At 49.1% G+C, this 22,192-nt stretch overlaps 1 protein-coding gene across 1 annotated transcript in view; it reads right to left on the bottom strand.

Annotated features, from left to right (window-relative positions):
• CADM4 (cell adhesion molecule 4) overlaps nucleotides 1-21,622 on the bottom strand; it is a 137,783-nt gene extending 116,161 nt beyond the window's left edge. Inside the window, exon 1 of the mRNA XM_079985639.1 lies at nucleotides 21,430-21,622. Within this exon, the coding sequence (XP_079841765.1) occupies nucleotides 21,430-21,529 (100 nt within the window). The 5' untranslated portion in view covers nucleotides 21,530-21,622. The remainder of the gene's footprint in view (nucleotides 1-21,429) is intronic.
• Between the last annotated feature and the right edge of the window lie 570 nt (nucleotides 21,623-22,192).

Below are 22,192 nucleotides of genomic sequence, written 5' to 3'. Positions count from 1 at the left end.
TTTACCAGCTCCATCTGATATGCAGGCTGAGACCCTACCTGCCCGCAGACTGTCTTGCCAGAGTGGTGCATGCCCAAGTTATCTCCCGCTTGGACTACTGCAATTCACTCTACATGGGGCTACCTTTGAAGGTGACCCGGAAACTCCAAGCAATCCAGAATACGGCAGGTAGACTGGTGACTGGGAGTGGCCGCTGGGACCATATAACACTGGTCCAAAAGGATCTTCACTGGCTCCCAGTACGTTTCCGAGCACAATTCAAAAGTGTTGGTGCTGACCTTTAAAGCCCTAAACGGCTTTGGCCCAGTATACCTGAAGGAGCGTCTCCACCCCCATCGTTCTACCCGGACACTGAGGTCCAACTCCAAGGGCCTTCTGGCAGTTCCCTCGCTGCAAGAAGTGAGGTTACAGGGAACCAGGCAGAGGGCCTTCTCGGTGGTGGCGCCCTCCCTGTGGAACACACTCCCATCAGATGTCAAGGAGATAAAGAATTACACAACTTTTAGAAGACATCTGAAGGCAGCCCTGTATCGGGAAGTTTTTAATGTTTGATATTTTACTATGTTTTATATATGCTGTAAGCTGCCCAGAGTGGCTGGGGAAACCCAGCCAGGTGAGTGGAGTATAAATAATAAAATGATTATTAAATTTATTATTATTATTATTATTATTATTATTATTATTTACATGGATAGCTTTAAATAAAGAATAATGCTATCTACACTAGCTGGTATGCCTTCTACACCAATTAAACCTCAACATATCCTGGGAATGCCAAGTTCTTCTTACAGAACTGCAATTCCCATGAGAACAAGGGAAATGACTGCTAAACCAATTTGAAAATCAGCAATGCATATCTAGCCAGAGAGGAAACAACTGATTCAGGAGCAGGAGTTGGCAACCAGGACTCTGATAAGTTTTGAGAAGGACTGGGGAGGTGGATGGGTGAATCTGTGCATTTCAGTTTCTCACCTTTCCTATGTTATGTTGTCCTCCACATTTCCACAGTAATTCCCATTATAAAAAACAAATGTCCTCATGGAGATTCTTCAGCATTTTAGGATGGAACTTCTGCTAATATAATACATTTTTGTGTGCAATTGTGCCTAATAGGCACATTTTTGCAAAACAATCGTTCCTAATATAATGCATTTCCCCCTCTTCTTTCCATCAATATACAGTGGACGCTTGGGTTGCGAACGCGATCCATGTGGGAGAAACGTTCGCAACCTGCAGCGCCGCGTCTGCGCACGTGTGGGTTGTGATTCAGTGCTTCTGGGCATGCACAAAGAGCGTTTTAGTGCTTCTGTGCATGCGTGAGTGCCGAAACCCAGAAGTAACCCGTTCTGGTACTTCTGGGTTCGGCGTGGTGCGCAACCCGAAAACACGCAACACGGAAGCGTCTGTAACCCGAGGTATGACTGTATTCATTTTAATGCACTCTTTAACCCAGTAAAGACATTTATGTACACATTATTTGGTCGGAGAACTGTACTGCAACATTCAGAGAAGGGCAAATTTCAAAGGATGGTTGTGTTTCAGTTTGCACATTTGTTTTTGCAAAGTGTGAATTTGGTAGGTTCCCCTTTAAATGAGAAGTGAATTTCCAGCTCCCCATCTCTATGGGGAGGAGAGTGTTATTTAGCTGCTTCCAGGAATCCAAAGCAGTCAAAAGTCGATCAATGACTCCCTACCAAGGCATGACCAATCGTCTACTCACTGCCCAGAACCAAATCCACTTTAACTGCACGTCCTGAGCTTGCCATCTACCTGCAAAACAGCAACAGCCTGGAAGGGCTCACAATCTAGGCAGAGTCTCTGCCATGGTGGCTGGTGCCCACTGCAGCTGGTGGGTGAGCAGGCAGGGAGCCCAGCAGTAGGAGGAGCCAGTGCCAAAACCAACAAACTCTAGCTTTTTCTCCTGGACTTCTGCAAGGGCAACAACTAAGACTCAAGAGGAGGAAGCAATGCCAACCGCCTGCACCCTTAGGAAGACAGGTGGTAGCAGGCTATGGCAGGTGGAGCAGTGCCCGCTTCGTGCTAATGGACCAGCCTCTGCTGTCTCCATCCACACAGAACAAGTAGAAAAGTGCTTAGAAAGTAAAAAAAACAACAACTCAAAAGCAAGCAAGCCAAACCAGACACTGCAGGGTGAAGTGGGGTGAGACAGAGAAGGAAAACCCCTGGGCAACGGCCTGTCTGACCCGGAACAAGTTGTTGATGATTCTTTCCCAACACAGCAAATACATACTGACTGTGCAGGGTCATCGGTTCATGTTAGCCAAACATGCAAATGCCCCCATTTCCAGTCCAGAGTCAGCCGCATCTCAAGCCTAAGCAAAAGTTTCCTGTGCAGCAAGTAAACAAATCCCAGCTGCCACTCCGGGGAGGACCAAAATGGCCGCGTCCCAACAAAGATGCAGAAGATCTTTGCATAAGCAGCCAGCAAACCTGCTCTGAGAAGGACGGGGTTTTGCTGCTGCCGTTAATTACTTGTGCTCTGTCGGTGTTAAAAGGCAGCCGTTGCGCTGCCTCAATCCCCAGTGGGACCCAGAGCCGCTCCAGATCCAGCGTTCTCCATCTCAGGATGCTCTGTGCAGGCAGGGAAGAGAGACAGAGAGAAGGAGAGAAAGAAAGCAGAGCTGGGAGTCTGTGGGGATGGGCTCTGTAAACACCCTCTGAACATACAATAATTAGTTCTCCTTGTGGACTCCTAGGTCACTCCATCTTGGTTACGCAGGTAGCCTAGAGGAGGGAAAACAATCTCGAAAGGAGCGCGCCAAGGTAGGAAGAGGCCCTGAGCTATGGAAGGCAATATTTAGTTCACATAATAGGGAAGGCAGAAACAATTAGGCAGAGCAAGAGAAACGGAGCAATAAGCAGGAGAGCTGCAGAGGCGAGGCAGGCTGGGGATGTGAGGGGCTGTCGAGAGAGCAGGGGACGTGTCTGGACCCCTGGATTCTGCTACTTTAGAGCAGGGTCAGCCAAACTGCGACCTTGTCTAAAAACCTTATTGTTCCTTCAAGCAACCAAGGCAACCTTCAGTGGGGCGATTTTGCCCCACACAACGATAGGAAATGCTGCTTCTGCAGAACTGCACCCTCAGGTCAGTCACTGTCTCTCAGCCTATCCCACCTCAGCGGTGGGATGTCGGACAGCAAAGCTGAATTGAGCCACCTAAACTAGGCTGCTGCCCTAGAGCACATCCCATCACCCGGGTCAAAGTAAGATTTAGCTGCCAGACTGGGTGGCTTCTGTACGTAGAATTGGGTGCATGTCTGCACCATCTTGTCCCTCGTTGCAGACAGCAAGGTACCACATTCAGGTCTAGGAATTTTGGCCACGGAAACTGTGTCTCTCTGCCATCACAGCACTCTCGTTCCCCGGGGAATCCTTGGAAATATAGTCCTGTGGGGAGACCCAAGAGCCTTTCCAGTAACCTTTCTACACAATAGCTCCCAGGATTCTTTGGGGAAGCCGTAACTTTCGAAACTGACATGAAACCCATATAAATTTATAGTGCATTTATAGATATTCCATTCCATTTATATTCTGCACTTATAGACCACCTTCCTGTCAAGGAACTTGAAGGAAGGAGAGCCCCCATTGTCTAGAGGAAAGTCCCAACACTCAGGAAGAAAACCAAGGACTCAGCGTGCCACAGACAACGGACAAGAGGTTGAAACTTGTTCTGCGGCGGCCTGACTTCAAGGCACAACCTTGTGCTTTGGCTATGAAGCGCAAACCTTGGGGTCAGCGACCACCTCACAACATAACCTATCCCATAGGGCCTGTGGGAAGATGAAAAACCAAATTGCTACATGGCCGTTGCCAAGTGCTCTTTAGAAGAACAGCGAGATAAAAAAATATGTCAGGTGTAATTAGAAAGAACAAACCTGCAAGTTCCAGCCCTTACCGGAGTGGATTGCAGCAAAAGGAATCAAGAGATTTCTTCGCCCCACAGAAGGAGCCTGTAACAGACAGTTTGTTAAGTGTGTTGGGAATTGTAGCTCTGTGACAGGTAAGCAACAGGAGGAGCCAAATCCTGGGGGCCGAGGTCCCTTCAGCCCCCCCAATAAAATATTTGAGGACTCTGGGCTCCCCCAAAGTTGATGGGCATTGCGAGTCAAATGGTGGTTGTGTGCCATGCTATGTGATTGATTATATAGGGTGGGGCTTACCTCTCCCCCTCCCCCCAAATTTTTATTCAAGTTGGCAACCCTGGTTTCCTATAATTCTTCTGGGTAGAGGGTGCAAATGTGCTTTAAATGCATGGTGTGCAGACAACCTTTGCCTGAGTACAGAATGTAAATTCGAGTAGGTGGAGCAGGAGACATTCCTGCTGCCCCCAATATCCCTATCTACTCCGGCTCCTGTGCACTCCCTTCTTGACATTCCTATGTTGATCTGGGAGGATCCATACTGGGGGGAGCTCAGGGGCAAAGCAAGCAGGGGCTGGTGCACGTGGGGCCACTGGAAGCAAGATGGCATGGGCCCCCTCTGCATGTTTATATTCCCCGAGCAGATCTATAGCGGTAGCATTTGCCGGCTTATGAAGCTCTTGCTTTCAGCACCCATCTCACATGCTTACAACAATCCCATGTTGCAAAGGTTGCAGAGAGAGGCAGAGGGCAATGATCAGGCCTGGGCCATCTGGAGAGCTTTTGTGGCTAGATGAGGAATTGAACTGCGCTCTCGGTCACACAGAGCACCTGAGAGCACCTCAACTCTGGGAAGGAGAGGCACTTAAGACCGCAGCGGAGGAACGGAGGTCAGAACTTCTTGGGTTTGGCTTCCAAGACGGAAGTGAGGCATGGTGCCCAGAGAAGAGTTCTCTCTCCCCCACGTGCGCTGTTGGCTGTCCCGGGAGTCTGATGGCCTCCTTGGCACCCGTCTCTTCATTAATGCCGTCCTATTATATCCGGACAATGATGGATTGGCAGACCCAGCAAGGCTGGCAGAGGTGAAAAAGAAATGGGCAGCTATGAACAATGTGTGTCACAGGAGAAAACCTACTTATCCCCAAATGACCTCCTTCTTCCAGTAACTCTGCTCCTCTGCCTTTAGGATGATCGGCAGCCCTCCAGCTGCTACACCCTACAATCTGGTGTGACCATATCTTCTGTTGCACACACACACATCCCAGATCACATCCATGAACTTTGAATTAATTCCTACATAATAGTCAGCCTCCCTGGGCCATTATCTGCAATCTTCCTCTAGAGGCTAATAGGCCTTTTCCCAACCCACCTCCACACAGAAACAGCGAAAGCTGTCCTTTAACCACCAAGCAAAAGAGTATTTATTAGTGCAGCCTTCTCCCAGTCTTGGGTCCCCAGATGTTACTAGACTACAACCCCCATAATACAACACAGCCCACCTGGTAGGATAACCAATTTGTGCCATACGATCAGCATGCATGCCTACGGTGGGATGGATTGTGGGCAGCGTAGTCTCAGAAAGAGACACAGCTTATTTACATGGATGAATCATTGCAATTCTACCTTCTGAGACAGGAAAGAGGTCTTGAGGGCTATTGAATGCTGGGATACAGAAACGTGGAGAATCCTGGCCATGTTTCCCGGGTATCAAAGGCAACAGAGCAACGGATTTTCAGTCTCACGAGCTAGCCGTGCGCGGAGAAAACCTAGGGCTCCTTCTGAAGCTAGGCAGAGCTCAGGTGAGGAAACTTGTGGCCATCCATTCTTTGCTAGCTGGGGCTGATGGGAATCAGAATCTGACAGTATCTAGCAGGTCGTAGGTTTGCCATCCCTGAGCTTAAAGAAGGTTTCTCAGGGACGAGTTATGAAATGGAAGCTTTTCAGAAAGGACATGCACCCAGCATGCTAAGCCATGCTCTCCTTTAGCAAGAGGTGATGGTATGGCCCATTGTGAAGAGCATCCTGCCACACATCCCATAATCCTCTGCCACTCACAGGAGCTTCCTCAGAGGATGGAGCGATGTAAAAAAAGGCTACCGAAAGGAACACAACTTGGAAAATGAAAGAGGAAGGGACATCTCTCAGGGGTTGTGCATAGGCTTTGCATGGTTCAGTCCCCAGCATCTCCAAAGTAGGGCATTTCTGAAGCCCTGCAGAGTCACAGCCTGTCAGTGTAGACAGGAATGAGTTAGATGGACCAGGGGTCTGGCTCAGTTTAAAGAGGTTTCCCTATGTTCTTAGATTTTTGTCCTGTTTCCGTCTCTCATGCTGTCTGATTTGATGCCTTCCCCACCCCAGCATGATCAGTTTCTAAGTGAGATTCAGGTAAGGCCACAGGTTCCAGGCAAAGAGAGCGGAAGTCATTCTATTCTGGTCCCTTTACAGCTGCCAAGTCTTACAATATGTTCACAGTTCAGCAAGGATTGCAGACGGGAGCCCGGATGGAGGCTGAACAAGTGTGAACACAGCTTGAGAGAGGCTCCATCTTCAGCAATTCACACCTCATTCATCAGCCAGTAAAACAACTATTTCCAGCCCAGAGTCATAGAGCTGAAGCTAAAAGGGAGAGAGGGGTTTCAACCTGCCCTATCCTGAGAACTCAAGGTGGGCAACAGGACTTTAAAACTGCCCACCTCACCACCTCTCCAGAGCTTCTAAAGTGCTAAGAGACCAAAGTTAGAAGTTAGAGGAAGTGTACATCTTTGAAAAAAGAAGACTTATTCTTTACGATCATGGGTAAAGAGCGTTGTGACAAGACCACCGAATGCAGAAGTGGGGACATTTTGCAGGGGGGCAGGGCACACAGAGAGCTAATGTTTGGGAACAAAACTAAAAACAGACACGTTTCTTCAGATTTCATTATTACATTTCCATCCCACCATCACTCCAAGAAGCTCTAGGTAGAGTACACGGTCCTCTCCTGTCCCGTGTTATCTTCACAACAATCATGTGAGGTAGGTTAGGTTGAGAGAGTGTGACTGCCCCAAGGTCAACTAGTAAGCTTCATGGCAGAGTGGAGTCCTAAGTCACAGACACACCATACAGTTAAAGCACAGGGCTTCCTCTCAAAAAATCCTGGAAACTGTAGTTTGCTCCAAACAGAGTTACAATGCCCTTAACAACCTACAGTCCCCAGGATTATCTGGGGGAAGCTATGTGCATCAAATGTGCTCTAAATGTATGGTGTTGGTGTAACCTTGACTTAACACCTGATTATATAAACTTCAGGCCCTCAGCTGGGAAGCTCAGTGTTCAACCCAAAAAAAGGAGCTGTGAAATCTGTCCTTACGTTACCCAAGACTAATAACCTGCCTCAAGGTTTCAAGCAAAACACACGCTTTCTAAATCATTTTCTATAAGGAAAGGAAATGCGAAAATTACAGGCAGACTCTCACCCTATCTTGTAACCAATAATTCATGTATCTATCCTCTTTTTCTCTCTCTCTCTTCAAGTTCACATCAAAATGGGCAAACAGTGACATCTAATGCAGAATGCAGATTAAAGGGAACCTGGTAAACTGACAGTCTTCATGATCATAAAAGTTGAGAAACATGTGAATGGAGTCCTATGAAGGTTTGGTGTAAAAAGGGTCAGACAACAATTCATTATTAGCAACAATTATAGCTTTCCATCCCTCATTGCTACTTTAGTATCCCTACCTTGTTGGCCATCTTGCGTATATTATTATTATTATTATTATTATTATTATTATTATTATTATATTGGGAGCAGGGGAGAATCCATCAATAATGCATAAGCCATCCTTGACAGCTTCCATGTAGATTTAATAATAAATAAATAATTGAGAGTGAAAGGAGGTGGGTAGGTGGGATTAACAACTGATTGGCACAGCAGAGAGGGAGCAAGGAGAGGAATTAAGATAACAGGGTGGATGAACAGGTAAAAGGTTAAAAGGTTAAGGACCCCTGGATGGTTAAGTCCAGTCAAAGACAACTATGGGGTTGAGGCACTCATCTCACTTTCAGGCCGAGGAAGCTAGCGTTTGTCCACAGACAGCTTTTCAAGTCATGTGGCCAGCATGACTAAACCGCTTCTGGCGCAATGAAACACCATGACAGATGCCAGAGCGCATGGAAACGCCATTTACCTTCCTATTCATCTACTTGCACTGGTGTGCTTTCGAACTGCTAGGTTGGCAAGAGCTGGGACAGAACAACGGGAGCGCACCCCATCGAGTTGATTCAAACCTTCGACCTTCCGATCGGCAAGCCCAAGAGGCTCAGTGGTTTAGACCACAGCACCACCCGTGTCCCATGGACAGCTAGGTTAATAATCTCCTACAGCAGGGTTAGCTAACCTATGGCTCCTCTCCAGAAGCTGCAGGGATGATGGGATCTGCAGTAACATCTGGAGGGCTGCAATACTGAAGGGATAGCTGAAGTCAGTACAGCATGAGACTCTTAACCTCAGGGTCACAGGTTTGAGCCCCACACTGGGCAAAAGATTCCTGCATTCCAGGGGTTTGGACTAGATGACCCTTGGGGCCCCTTCCAACTCTACCATTCTATGATTCTGTGACTAGGATTCTGTGCTTCTAAGACTGCCACTCCTGCTCTGAATCCGGAAAACGTCAATCTGAAGGAGCGACCGCATTTCCTCTTGCTAACCTCACTCTTCATTCTCTCTTTGTTACCCAAGGTCCCCCTCCCCCTCCTCTTCCTCCACCACACACACACACACACACACAAAGAAAATCCTTTTAAAAACCGGAATGTCAGAAGAAGAAAACGATTTATGCAAAAATTAAGTACATGTGCACAAGCTTAATTAACTTGTGTAATTAATTCTGACTGGGTATCCTTGACACAGACTCTGGATTTGGGGGAAGCAGAGGGGGAGGGGGAGGGGGAGGCACAGCATGAAAGAAGCAGCGCAGCTAACAAAAAAGAAAAGAAAAAAGAACTTTTCCAGGAATGAAGCATAAAAATGTTTCCTGTGCTGCCGCCGCTGCCGCTTGCCTGCTTCCATACCCGCCCAAGTGGCTCTGATCAGGGAGCTCCAGGTTCTTCCCCAAACAGATGACCTTATGCTCGTGCCTGCTCACAAATCCAGATTCCTGCCCCAGTGGTTCCAATCCCTTCTGGAGGGGGTATTATTTTCTGAATGGAAGGCGAGGAGTGAGCTGCATGCTGAGAGCCCAGGCAGCAGCAGCGCCTCCCTTTGTGCTTCAGCTAGGTCCTAGTGCCCAGCAGCTGCTAGAGAGACTGTCAGCCCAGAGATCTGCAAAGAAACAAAATAAAAAAAAGATCCTTCCAGTAGCACCTTAGAGACCAACTAAGTTTGTTATGGGTATGAGCTTTCATGTGCATGCACACTTCTTCAGATACACTGAAACAGAAGTCACCAGACTCTTATATATGCTGTATTTTTCGCTCTATAAGACGCACCAGACCATAAGACGCACCTAGTTTTTGGAAGACGAAAACAAGAAAAAAAATATTCTGAATGCCAGAAGCCAGGACAGCAAGCGGGATCGCTTCACAGCGATAGCCGCGCGCAGCTTCTCCCGGCAAGGGGAGCCTTCATCCCCTGCCCGGGAGAGGCTGCGCATGGCTAAGATTCCCCCAAGAGCCGCGCTCCCTTTAAAGAGCGTGCTGAGTGTGTGTGCGGCTCTTGGGGGCTTTTCCCCAAGAGCCGCACACACGCTCCACGCGGCTCTTTAAAGGGAGCACTGAGCAGAGCCTCCCGCCTGCATTCACTCCATAAGACGCACACACATTTCCCTTTACTTTTTAGGAGGGGGAAGTGCGTCTTATAGAGAGAGGCTGGGGAGGGGTATTACTCAGAAAGGTGGTGGGAATGGGCGATTGGCTGATAGGTGTGGTTAACGACTGCAATTGGTCATACAGGAAAAAGCAAGGGGTGAGATGGCTAAAAATAGCTATATCATGTATAATGAGATAAGAATCCAATGTCTCTATTCAGACCAGGTCTCTCCATGGTTTTAAGTTTGGTAATAAGTTGCAATTCAGCAACTTCTCTTTCCAGTCTCTTTCTGAAATTCTTTTGTAATAAGACAGCTACTTTGAGCTCTTGTATAGAATGTCCTGGGAGATTGAAGTGTTCTCCTACTGGTTTCTCTGTCTTGTGATTCCTGATGTCAGATTTATGTCCATTTATCCTCTGGTGTAGGGTTTGGCCTGTTTGTCCAACATAGTGAGCTGAAGGGCACTGTTGGCATTTGATGGCATACACAATGTTAGAAGATGAGCAATTAAATAGTCCTGAGATGGTATGTTTGATGTTGGAGCCAGTAATGGTGTTGTCTGGGTGTATGTGGCAGCAAAGCTGGCATCTGGGTTTATTGCAGGCTCTGGTACCAGTATCCATGTTAAGTCTGGTTGTTATATTATTGTGGGTGAGGAGTTGTTTAAGATTGGGTGGCTGTCTGTAGGCAATGAAAGGTCTTCCTCCCAGAGCTTGAGAAAGAGAACTGTCATTGTCTAGGAGAGGTTGCAGATGTCTGATGATGCGTTGAATTGTTTTAGCTTGGGAGCTGTATGTGATTACTAGTGGTATTCTGTTATTTTCTTTTTTGGGTCTGTCTTGCAGCAAGTTCTTTCTGGGTATCAGTCTGGCTCTGCTGATCTGTTGTTTAACTTCATCAGGTGGATATTTTAGTTCTAAAAAGGTTTGCTGTAGATCTCTTAGGTGAGAGTCTCTGTCTGTAGAGTTGGAACAGATGCAGCTGTAATGTAGCAGATGTCAGAGTTTCCCAGCCACCCCGGGGAAGGAAGCAGAGAGGCAGGCAATGGCTAGAACAGAGAAACAACTCAGGCTCGGGGCAGGAGAGGTGCAGGGGCTTAAGCAGAGCCTGGGCTCAGCTCCAAAATCTGTTTTCAATGCCAGGATGCTAAACGGCACAATGCATGGTCAAATGGGATTGTGCTTATTACATTTCTATCCCGCTTTTTCTCCAAGGAGCCCAAAGCTGTATTGTTTTTACTGTCCCGTGTTATCCCCAAAACAATCCTATGAGGTAGATTTATCAGACAGAGAGAGAGGCCCAAAATCATCTGACTAGCGTCAAGGCTGAGCAGTGATTTGAATCTGAACTTTCCTGGTCCTGGTTGAAACTCTGACCCACTAGTGCTACAATAAGGGATATTGTTTATTTATTTTACTTCTATACCGCCCTATACCCAAAGGTCTCAGGGCGCGTCACATAAAGGATTACATACATAAAATCAAAATACAAACAACCCAATAAAAAAACCACCCTAAAAAGAGCCAGCATTTTAAAAAGGGTATAGGATGTAGATCAGGTCAGGCAAAGGCCTGGTTAAAAAGCAACGTTTTTGCCTGGCACCTAAAGGTGTATAGTGAAGGCACCAGGTGAGCTTCCCTGGGGAGAGCATTCCACAGATGGGAAGCTACTGCAGAGGAGGCCCCGTTCTCGTGTTGCCACCCTCCTGACCTCTTGAGGAGGAGGCACACAAAGAAGGGCCTCAGAAGATGTTGGCCTTGTGAGTTGAAGAACCTAGTTTCAAACCCTAATCCCGTCACTCAAATGATTCTATATTTATTCTGCTCATCTCCTGCTCTCTCTTCTTGCCTTCCCTCCAGAATGGCCCCTCCCATCTTGCTTTGTACTCTGAGAACCACCACCAAACCCTGTGCCCGTGGGGCCTACAATTTGAGGCAAGGTTCGCTAGTTGACTTGAGAATCTGTGACGGATCTTTGCCACATGCTTTTGTGGACCATTTTATACAGCAGGGGTGAAACCTTCATCCAACAGTCAAAGCAGGAGGGATAACAACATTGACCACTTACACTTTAAGGCTAAATTTTTTTAAAAAAAAGATATGGAACAAGGGCTGGACGTCCAGCAACAATGACTCTGCCCACTGACTCCCAGGCACACAGCCCCCAATGGCAGGCTGCCATTGCCCTCACTCTTTTGCACAGGAGGCAACAGCTGAAGCACGGCCAGGGTTTAATCTGACCAGGACCCCAGGAAGGACTTTGTGTCTGAAAGAATCCCAGGACTCTTTACTCCATGGAGCAGAAGGCTATCAATGGCTCCGATGGTGACATTCTTCTACCTCTATTGTCAGAAGCAACATATGCCTCTGGATGCCAGTAGCTGTGAACAAGTGTAGAGATCGCTGTTGTGCTTAGGTTCTGCATATGGGCTTCTCTCAGACATTTGGTTGGCCACTGTGAGAGCAGAGTTCTGGGCTAGATGGGCCTTTGGCCCGATCCAGGAGGCTCTTCTTATGGCCTTATCAGAGAAGGAAGCATGGAATCCACAGAAGGAGATACTGGGCTCCTCTGTCCCATGGGCATCTTGCTGTCAACACCTAGGGTTGCCAGATTTCAAACATAGTTGTTGACTTTTTTAATTTTGGCCAAAAATGTTGAGTTTTGTTTTGTTTTGTTTTTGCAAAATTACAAAGAATATGGACAATCTGAGCTATTTCTGAGGGAAAACAACATGGGCTGCTGCTGAACATCCAGATTTTCCCAGGCATTTAGCCAAATTCCGTCCCGGCACTGCTTGTGGCCCCAGTATTCTGTGTGCATCCACAAAATTCTGGACTTATGGCAACCCTACCAACATCACAATGATTACCACACCTACCTTCAAACCCCGAAGTGGTCTACATCAGAGGTCTACTCAGGAGCAGGAAGAAACCAGCAGGAAACCAGGAAGGCAGGGAAGTGGTTGTAAAGGTATGAATCTCAGTCACTCCTGGACCTGCACCGGGATAGTAGTTCCATATAGGTCTCTTGTCATGCACTCCAGGTTCCAAACCAGTTCTTGCAAAACTGACTGTGCTTTTATTTCCCTTCCAGCTTGAGTATCCCTGAGTCCTGCTTCCACACCACAACACCCTTGATTCTGCACACTCTCCAGCTCTGCTCCTAGGATTAACTGACCTCAGACAGGGACCTGTGAAGGAGTTCTCTGCCCCAAGCCTCTCAGTGTTCACACTGGGGAAGAAAGATGTTAAATTGGCCTATACTCCATGTGACTGTGGCAAATCTGTTTGTATATTTGAAATGCAGATCTGCCTCAGTCTGACTGAGGTGGGGCTGGAAGAAAATCCCCCCCAGGGGATGGTGGGGGATGGGGAGAGGCTTTCCTCCCATCTATGCTCATTTCCAGGATCAGAACCCGGCTGAAGGAAAGGAGGCAGGAATTGTGGGCGGAGGCTTCCGAATGCTCCTTTGCTTTTCAAGACACACACCCTTATACACAATTACAGAGATCCACATTTAAAAGGTAGGTGTCTACTGCCATCATGTGTAGTCTGAGCCTCCGCTTGGAAGAAAGTGGCCTGGGTTGTGTGATGCCTGTGGGTGATTGCTAGGGTGAGGAAGTGGTTAAGGTGTCAAACTAGGACCAGGGGAAAAACCAGGGTGACCTTGGGCCAGTCACTGCCTCTCAGCCTAACCTACCTCACAGGGTTGTTGTGGCAGACAACCATGCACAGCATCTTGAACAACTAGGAGACAAAGGTGGCACAGAGACGCAATAAACCCGTAGGAGCAGGGGTTACGCTGGGGCCCAGATGAGAAGTCTCTGGGGGTTGAATCTGGCCGGCGGGTCTCAAGTTTCCACTCTCTCCTTTTAGACCAAGTTCAAGACCCCTTCCTCTGCCACAAGATGGAATTAGCTGCCTCAGGCAAACACGGCGCCGCACAGTGCAAACCAAGCACACCAGAACAAGCCCCCGAAAACAAAACAAAAATGAAGAAACAAGTAGACATCCATAAAGAAAACTGCCATATGAGGACAAATCCCTCAGCGATCAACGGGTTTTGAATTGGCCATCTGCAACTGGCAGTGTGATTTTTCAATGTCTGCAACATTTGCTTCAAAAGCGCGCACACACACTCACACTCACACACACACACACACACACACACAGTGCCCTCTCATCAGCTCCCATGTTTTGGGGGGATTTGCAGGGAGTGGGTTCTGGGTCAAAGGCTGCGCCACGACACTTCTTTTTTGTAAATTATACAGTGGGGCGAAGCATCAGAAACGTATGTTAAGATAACCTAAGGGTAAGGTAAAGATAAAGGTACCCCTGCCCGTACGGGCCAGTCGTGTCCGACTCTAGGGTTGTGCGCCCATCTCACTTAAGAGGCCGGGGGCCAGCGCTGTCCGCAGACACTTCCGGGTCAAGTGGCCAGCGTGACAAGCTGCATCTGGCGAGCCAGCACAGCACACGGAAACGCCGTTTACCTTCCTGCTAGTAAGCGGTCCCTATTTATCTACTTGCACCCGGAGGTGCTTTCGAACTGCTAGGTTGGCAGGCGCTGGGACCGAGCAGCGGGAGCGCACCCCGCCGCAGGGATTTGAACCGCCGACCTGACGATCGTCAAGTCCTAGGCGCTGAGGTTTTACCCACAGCGCCACCCGCGTCCCACCACCTAAGGGTATGACTTCTTAAACCTGACATAAGTATTGTTGCTTTGACAAGCCAAGGGCAGGGGTATCTTGATTTCAGAAAGGGCTACTCCAGATAAAGGGAAGGGCAAAAGAGGAGTGACTGGTTTGAACCCTGGATGCCCCAGGACGTGATGCAGCCACAGCTGGACCTCAGAGCTGAAGTCTAGGCTCCTGCAGCCCAGAGAAGCCCCAAACTGACCACCCAGATGATGGAGGCAGCTTCAAACAGATGCCAGCACTTGGGCCTGAATGGGCATGCCAGGACTTAATACTACTGACAGCCTCAGCATCCTTTCTTATTTCTGAAGGCATTTTATAGTCAGGGGGTGGGCCAGCTGGGCATAGACACGGTCACAGATGCTCACTTTATTATTTTTGCTTTTAGTGTCAGTGCAGAAGAAGCAAAACTGCATTTTGTTCCTGGAGTCATGATGGTGCTACGGTCTGAGCAGGTTTAAAATGCAGAACTGCACATGCTCAGAGTGTTGTTGCTTTTAATCGAGGTTGGCAAACTTTGTTTGTCTTCTCTCTCACACACAACACACACACACACGTTAAGAATGTTGTCTAGCATGCAAATGGTGGGGGTGTAAAGAGAAACCCATTAACTGTATGCTTCTCCACTGAAATGATACACATGGCTGTCTATAGCAGGGGAGGCCCAGGGGATCCCTGGTTTTAGCCAAAGGGCACTTTGCTCCCTTGAGAATCTCCTGCAACCATTTCCAGGATAACTAGTTCTCCTCTACGCAAGGCAGACCCACATCATACATGACCTAATCACACGAGTTGCCTCCAAAGACTCCTGGGAATTATAGTTCTCTTGGGCAAGGGTGCTGGGAATTACAGTTCTGCGAGGGGGAACTACAGTGTCTAAGATTTTTCAGTGTGGGGAAGGGAGCCATGTGTTGGACGTGCTTTCAATGTATGGTGTGTGGACCTGCCCTGACGCAAGAGTTCTCAGAAGTGCAAGGATCTGCACCTTAGGGAGTTGCTAGGGAAGCAGAATTCTTCCCAGTACCCCTGCCATTTCATGTCATCCCATAGAGTGGTTGAGACCTATGCCCACCACCACCACCACCATTTTGTCACTGGGATGGAGGGTACCAGAAGGCCAAATGTGCATGTAGGCCTGCACCACTTTTGAGAGCAGAACCAAGCCTTCTGCTATGTCACAGAATCTGGGTTCCCTCTGTGCCACAAGACCTCCACTGCTGAATGCAGTATGCCTCTCTTGAATGCCCATTCCTGGAGCGTTGTTGCGCTCATATCTTTCTTTTGGGCTTCCCAAAGGCATCCTGTCAGCCCCTCTGGAACTGACTAGTGCTGGGCTAACTGGGCCACTGGCCTGAACCAGCAGGTTCTTCAGAGATTATATTGATATGGTTAACAAGAGGTACACTGATGGGCAAACAGTCTGGCTTGGGTTTGGTCTTTGGGCATAGCCCAGGGGTAGCCAACATGGTGCCATTGAGATGTTTCGGACTACAACTCTCAGCATCTCTGCCCATCAGCCAGGCTGAGTGGGGCTGATGGGAGTTGGAGTGCCAAACATCTGGAGGGCGCCATGTCTGCTACCCCTTGTCTGGCCATAAGACCACTTATATCCTTGATAAGTCAACAGATGGCCACCACTAGCCAGTTGTATGTACCCACCACCAATTTATAGGATTCAGCTTCCAGTTTGGGGTACTACTCCTCCCTGCTGAGCTACAGACACCCACTGAAACCACCTTCCCATCCCCCTTTTCTAGCTATCCCTCTGTTCCCATTTTAACTGTTTAAATGGATCCTTTGGCCCTCCAGATACTGCTGAACTACAGTTCCCACCATCCCAGGCTTGCAGAGGCTGATGGGAGTTGTAGTCCAGCAACATCTGGAGGACTGAATGTCCCCCACACCTGAGACAGGTGTGGGCCAGAGGCAGTATTTCACATTTAGCCTACAATAATAAACGTAAGCAAAGAGCTGGGGGAGGATGCAGTCTGTGCATGCACAGAGGCATCTATGTTTTGCTTCGCATGCGACAGAAAGTGAGCCCTGTCACTGAGAACTAGCTCCGGGTTTGAGCCATCACAAAACCTGGCACAGACCGAGAGGCGCTTCTCTCCCGCTATTCAACCCTTGCTAAACACCCAAAACAGCAATGGAGAGCAAGCAGGAGGGAGGAGGGAGAAACTGGAACGCTATAAAAAAAAAAAAACAGGAAAACAGAAGCCACCCAGAGTCCCAGTCGCACCACAGCAGCTATTTTGTGCATTAAGAAATGATGTTTCTTTAAAGTCCTCCCGACAATTAATTCTGGCATCAAAGCAGAGCAAGTGTTTTGTAAGCACATTTGCATAAAAGGGCCCAGTTGCCAGAGTGCCCGCACATAGCTTCCCTTGGATGCAATTTTAGGACTGTGCATTCATGATTTGGGGGGGGGGGGCTGTCTCAGAAACTGAATGGGTGCTTTAGGTCACCTAGTCACCAACTGTGGGAAATGGGAGGAGAGAAATCTGACTCCCTCCCCCCCCACCAGGAACAACAAGGCTGCTAATCATACAGAGCTGTCAGACGCCCACCCCATTCTGAGAAGTGTCCCTTAGTTCACTTTGCTACACTGCAGAGCACAACAGAGGTTCCCGTTCCTCCCCCACAGAAGGGGAATGGGTAGCCCTTTGTTTCAAAACCCCACATCACTACAGTATTCCACATTTTGAACCGGCAACGTTGGTTTTGAGCTACTGCCTAGCACTCCAGAACCTCATAAAACCTCTACGATTTTCAGGATGTTGCTTTGTTCCTCCCCCACCCTCGTTAAATATCAGAGCTTCATAGAAAATAATTGCCGTCCTTTACTTCAAACTCCATTATTCCAGAGAGCCCTTTATTTCAGAAATGTTCATCTGACAAGCCAGGCTGCCAGAGTGCTTTTATTTAAGAGACAGTCCCTTCTTCCTAGGAAAAGGTGGGGGGGGGGGATCCAGCTTTGCAAAAAGAAGGATAGAAACCCAGAGCTGGTTGCCAGGCCAGGCATCTACAGGGAAAAGACGGCATTTGAGCATATGCAGAGTTCCTTCCCCTGACACTAGAGTTCCAGGGAGGGGCATCCAGGTCAAGGGCTGTGACGTCTAAGCAGGTGCACAACGCAATACATCTTTTTTAAAAAACTAAATCATATCCTGTCCCGAACAGGAGAAGTTCTACTCTCCCACTGCTGCTGCTGCGGGTACCCAATTTGGGGGCATTTTCATCTGGCAACCTTATTTTTAACACGCACACCCCTTGTAAGAAACAGCCGCTTGCATGATGACAGAAGTAGGGAAATGAGGAGGGGGGCAACAGGGAGTAGAAACACACATACACCCCCACCCCTCCCTCAGTGACCTAGAAAGTAGATTTACTCCAGCTATTGATTAAAGTGGAATGCAATTACCCACTGCATGGACCTGCTGGCTCCGATAAGGGAAGGAAGCGAGTTCATTGCAAAGTCACAAAAATTAAAGTCAAGGCTGGCTCCCATCCCCACTTCCCCATTTTTTTAAGCAACCCCGGATCCCCAGCCCTCCTGGCTCTCTGCTCCCTATCACTTTCTTCAATTCCTTCCCCTGCTGGCTGAAAACTACCCACCCCCACTCCCGGTCTTCCAACTCTAAAAGCATCTCGCCTCTCAGCTGAGCAAACCCTTTCATTTAGCAGCCAGAGCTTTTGCCTTTCAAACGTCCTTCTATATCTCAAAAGTTGTGGGTTGTGGGGTTGTTGTTTTTCTCCTGTTGCTAGAATGGCTCCCTTCCCCACCCACCCTGCTTTTTGGATGCAGTTAGGGAGAGGGCAAGAGGAAGTAACCCCAACTTTATTTTGAGCTGCGCATACACACACACACACACACTTTTCAGCCCCCAGTGAAACCTGGCCAAGCCTGGAAGAGCTGGCAAAGTGAACAAGCTTCCGGGCTCTCTATAAGGCAGGAGGGAACAAAACCAAAACTGAAAACCAGTTTAGTGCTGAACTGGAAACCCCCACTGTCACTGGGTGCAAAAACAATAACAAGAGTTCCGGGGGGGGGAGCTGCATTTGGCATTTTCAATTCACCCCAGAATTCTGGGTTTCAAAAGAAGGGCTTGCTCCATACAACCCAGAACCATATGTATACAGAGATGGTCCCAGATGTTTAACTCTGAGAAAAAACCAATTGTATACATGTCCTGTGTTTACTTCCAAGGAAAGGCATTTCATCTAGGAATACTTGTCCCCACTAAGAAAAAAATCTGTTCGATGAAGAGTTTTGTGCAACTCAAAAGCTTGCACACACCAACCTAGCCGATCAAGTAAAGTTGGGTCTCTTTGCTATCTTTGTGTTTCCTAGTCCGTTAGGACAAACACAGGAGCCAGCATCAGTTGGAGGAAAAGGAGAGGATGTCATTACGATGTGGCGGTTAGACTAGGACCAGGCCAGACCCGGGTTCAAATTCCCACTTGGACACAAAGCTCCCTGATGCTGGCATCACAGTTGCAATCTCTCAACCAAACCTACTTCACAGGGCTGTGGTGAAGATAAAATGGAGTCAGGGGAAATCAAGCATGCGGCCTTGAGCCCCTTAGAGGAAAAGTGGGATTATAAATGCAGAAAGTTTATATATTTTTAAAAAAATTAAGTGCTTTGTGATGTGATTGAGCCAGAATGACTGGGTGACCATTTATTCCAAGTCCTTCATCATTACAACCTGTATCCCTGGCTTCACATGGTGATGAAATAAACCAATTTAGTTTGATAGGAGGGGGGTCTTTTGGGGGGGGGCAGAGGAAGAAGCATTTCCCAATAGGGAAAGTGTACAGAGGACCAGCTCAAAGTTGAAAGGCATGGCACTCATGCAGACCCACACAAAGAAAGCCCCATGTGCACAACGCCACGCTTAATTCATCATCCCAAACCTTCACTCGCCTGCCTTATAATTGCATCCTTGAGCAGTGAAGGACGGAGAGGTGGACAGCTTGCATGGAAGGATCACACAACGCCACTAGGGAGATGCACACCTGACAGGCCTGCAGGCTGGGAGCCATGCTGGAACTTTTGCCTGAGCATCCACAGACTGACCTCTCCAAAGAGAGGCTGATTGATGGAGGTGCCAGCCGCTGGCAAGTAAAGTTCAGCACTCTGCCCTCCTCAGTGAGCCGCAAAAGAAGGCTTGGAATTTTGACCTTCTCAAGGAATTCTGCCCATGTCAAGGTGGGAGGCAGCAGCAGAAGCTCATTTCCTCCCTCACACACACAAAACTGGATCCAGAAGCCAGTTGAGCTTCGGGAGTCCATGGAATGCCAGCCTGCTCAGATTCTGTCTTTTTAGTTTCAGCCTAGCTGGTCTATCAAAGGGACTAAACGGTACTTAGTTTGTTTCTTCTTTGTTTCCTCTTGGTAAGGCTAAATCCTATTCCGAACGGCTTTGTTCTCTTTCCAGTCACTTCCTGCCACTCACCCACCCACTGCCACCCCAACACTAACTGCATCAGATGGGAACTGAAGGATACCCAGGATTTGGAAAACTGGGGAGTGGGGGGTTTGGAGACCGCCATTTTTACTTGTGCACGTTCCTGCAATTCCCCCCCCCACACACACACACACCATCAAAACAAAATTTGAAAGATTTGCATAGAGAGGAGGCCAACTGTCAGCCCATCTTGATTCTCAGCAGAGAGAGAGAGAGAATGAATCAATGAAAGAAAAGCAGGGAGGGATGTGGATTCGCTCCGAGGTCGACGGGAATACAGCCAGGCAGTTTTATATTCTATTCTACAAACTCAAGGCACAGGCTGGGATGGAAGGATGAGAGGGAGAGAGTAAGAGGAGGAAGGTGGGAAGCGGGCGGGAGCGGAGAAGAGATGATGTAGCTATCTGGATACCCTTTTTTTAGAACTGCGATCTCCGGTGGGGAGGGGATTAAAAAGTTAGACCAACCGAAAATGTAAATACACGCACGCAAAAGCCGAAAACGAAGCCACAAGAATGGCAATGTAAGGAACTGGAACCTTTCTTGACCCTGGGCTTGAAAATGTACTATTTTGCACGGTTGGTGGGGTGGGGGGGGGGATAGAGAAAGGTCAGGGAACTGCAAGGATCCCACCCCACCCAAAGACACAAGCAGGCAGGTCTCGCCCCCCACCTCCCTGCAATCCAATTTTGAAGTTGACGGGGCACCGGCGCCTAACCTTCCAGGGCACAGCCTTTGCCCTAGGCGACACCCAGCTAAAAAAAAAGAAGAAGAAGAAAGGTACTACAAGGGAGAGAGCATGCAGAAAAGGGGGTGCCCCGATGTGCCCACAGGTCGAAGGATAAAGTGGGGGGGGGCACACACAAAAAGCGCCCTCTAACAAAGCCCGGCAACCACCACCACTGCAGTGACAAGAAAAAGGGGGCGGGTGGGAACCATGCCATTGTTTCCCCCTATCCACACCCCCCTTTGCTGCAGCAGCCGCGGCGAATATTAGGGTCACACAATGCGGGTTGCGAAGGCGGGGGGGGGGGAGTTGAAACCCTACAGTGCGCAGAGGTTGCCCTCCCTCCTTCCCTCCGCCAGGGCCGCGGTCCCTCCGGGAAGCGCCCCCCCCCCCAATGGGGAAAGAAGACCAGGCAGCTGCCCGCCTTGCCTGCCAGCTTCACCCCTCGGAGTGGCGGCACGGGGCAGCCCGGGAAGGCGGCAGGGAGGGGTAAGAGAGACCGGCGCCGGGAGGGCAGCCCCCCAAGCGGGCCGGGGATGACCCGGTGGGTCCGTGCGCAGGCAGCGGGGGTCTCTCCTGCTCTCCCGCCCCCGCCCTGCTGCCCCGCGCTCTCCGCGGTTCCTCCTTTGCGCGCAGCCGGCGCTTTGCTTCCTCGCTCGCTGCAGGAGCGCTTCCAACGCGTAGAGGACAAGCGGGCAATGCCAGCGCAGAATCGCCCACAGCAGCCCGGGAGGGGGTGGGATAAAGCAGCAGCCGGGGGGGGTGGCGAGAGAGAGAGAGAAAGAAAGAGAGAGAGAGAGAGAGAGAAGGGGGGTAGACTTCTCCCCCCCCCGCGCCGATCTCCGCGTCTCCTCCGCGCTTACCTCTGCCAGCAACGCACAGCAGTAAAATCCCAGCCGCGGCCACCAAAGGCGAGTGCCTGCCGCCGCCGCCGCCGCCGCCGCCGCTCCCTGCCGATCGCATCCTGCCGCTTCCCCTCCGGTCTCTTTCTCTCTCTCTCTTTCTCCCTCTCGCCGGCTCTGCACCTGCACTCGAGCTCCCCCAGCGTTAATCTATGCTAATGAGATGCGGCGAGGGGGGCCGGCCCGCGGCAGGAGGGGGCGGGGCCTGCCCAGAGAAGGGGGAGGCAACTGTTTACAACTCCCATGCGGGAGAGGGAGGGAGGGAGAGCGGGGAGGAGGGGCTTTCCGGGGAAGGGGCGGCGCCGCCTCTTGGCATCGCCCACTCCAGGAAAAACAACAACCGCGGGTCCTGCTCTCCCCCTGAAGTTCATCAGCACCCAGCAGAGAGGAAGGTTGGGGGCGTCCAGGGCAGCAAACGCTCCTTTGCAAATAAAAAATGAAAAAAATGAAGTGCAAAAAATTAATAATATTTATTCTTTGTTATGCACAGTGTTCTGTAGCCCCGCGCCACCCCAAAGCTGCCGGCGAATTGGAAAAAAAAATATATCCACAAACCAAAATAGTAATCCTCTTACAGTGAACGTAACAAAATTATTAAAGCAGTAATCATGTTATTACTGTAAGTTATTTCAAGTCGCAAGATTGGTAAAGAATTGAGCCCCCTAAAATATGCAAGCATTAATGCTGCGAGGAATTGTGAAATATGCACTGAAAAGCATATGTA

This window comes from Podarcis cretensis (assembly GCF_951804945.1).
Source record: "Podarcis cretensis genome assembly, chromosome: 8".
In the NCBI taxonomy this organism is placed as follows: domain Eukaryota; kingdom Metazoa; phylum Chordata; class Lepidosauria; order Squamata; family Lacertidae; genus Podarcis; species Podarcis cretensis.
Note: the sequence above shows the minus strand (reverse complement) of the source record. Positions and strands in the feature narration are given on the sequence as shown.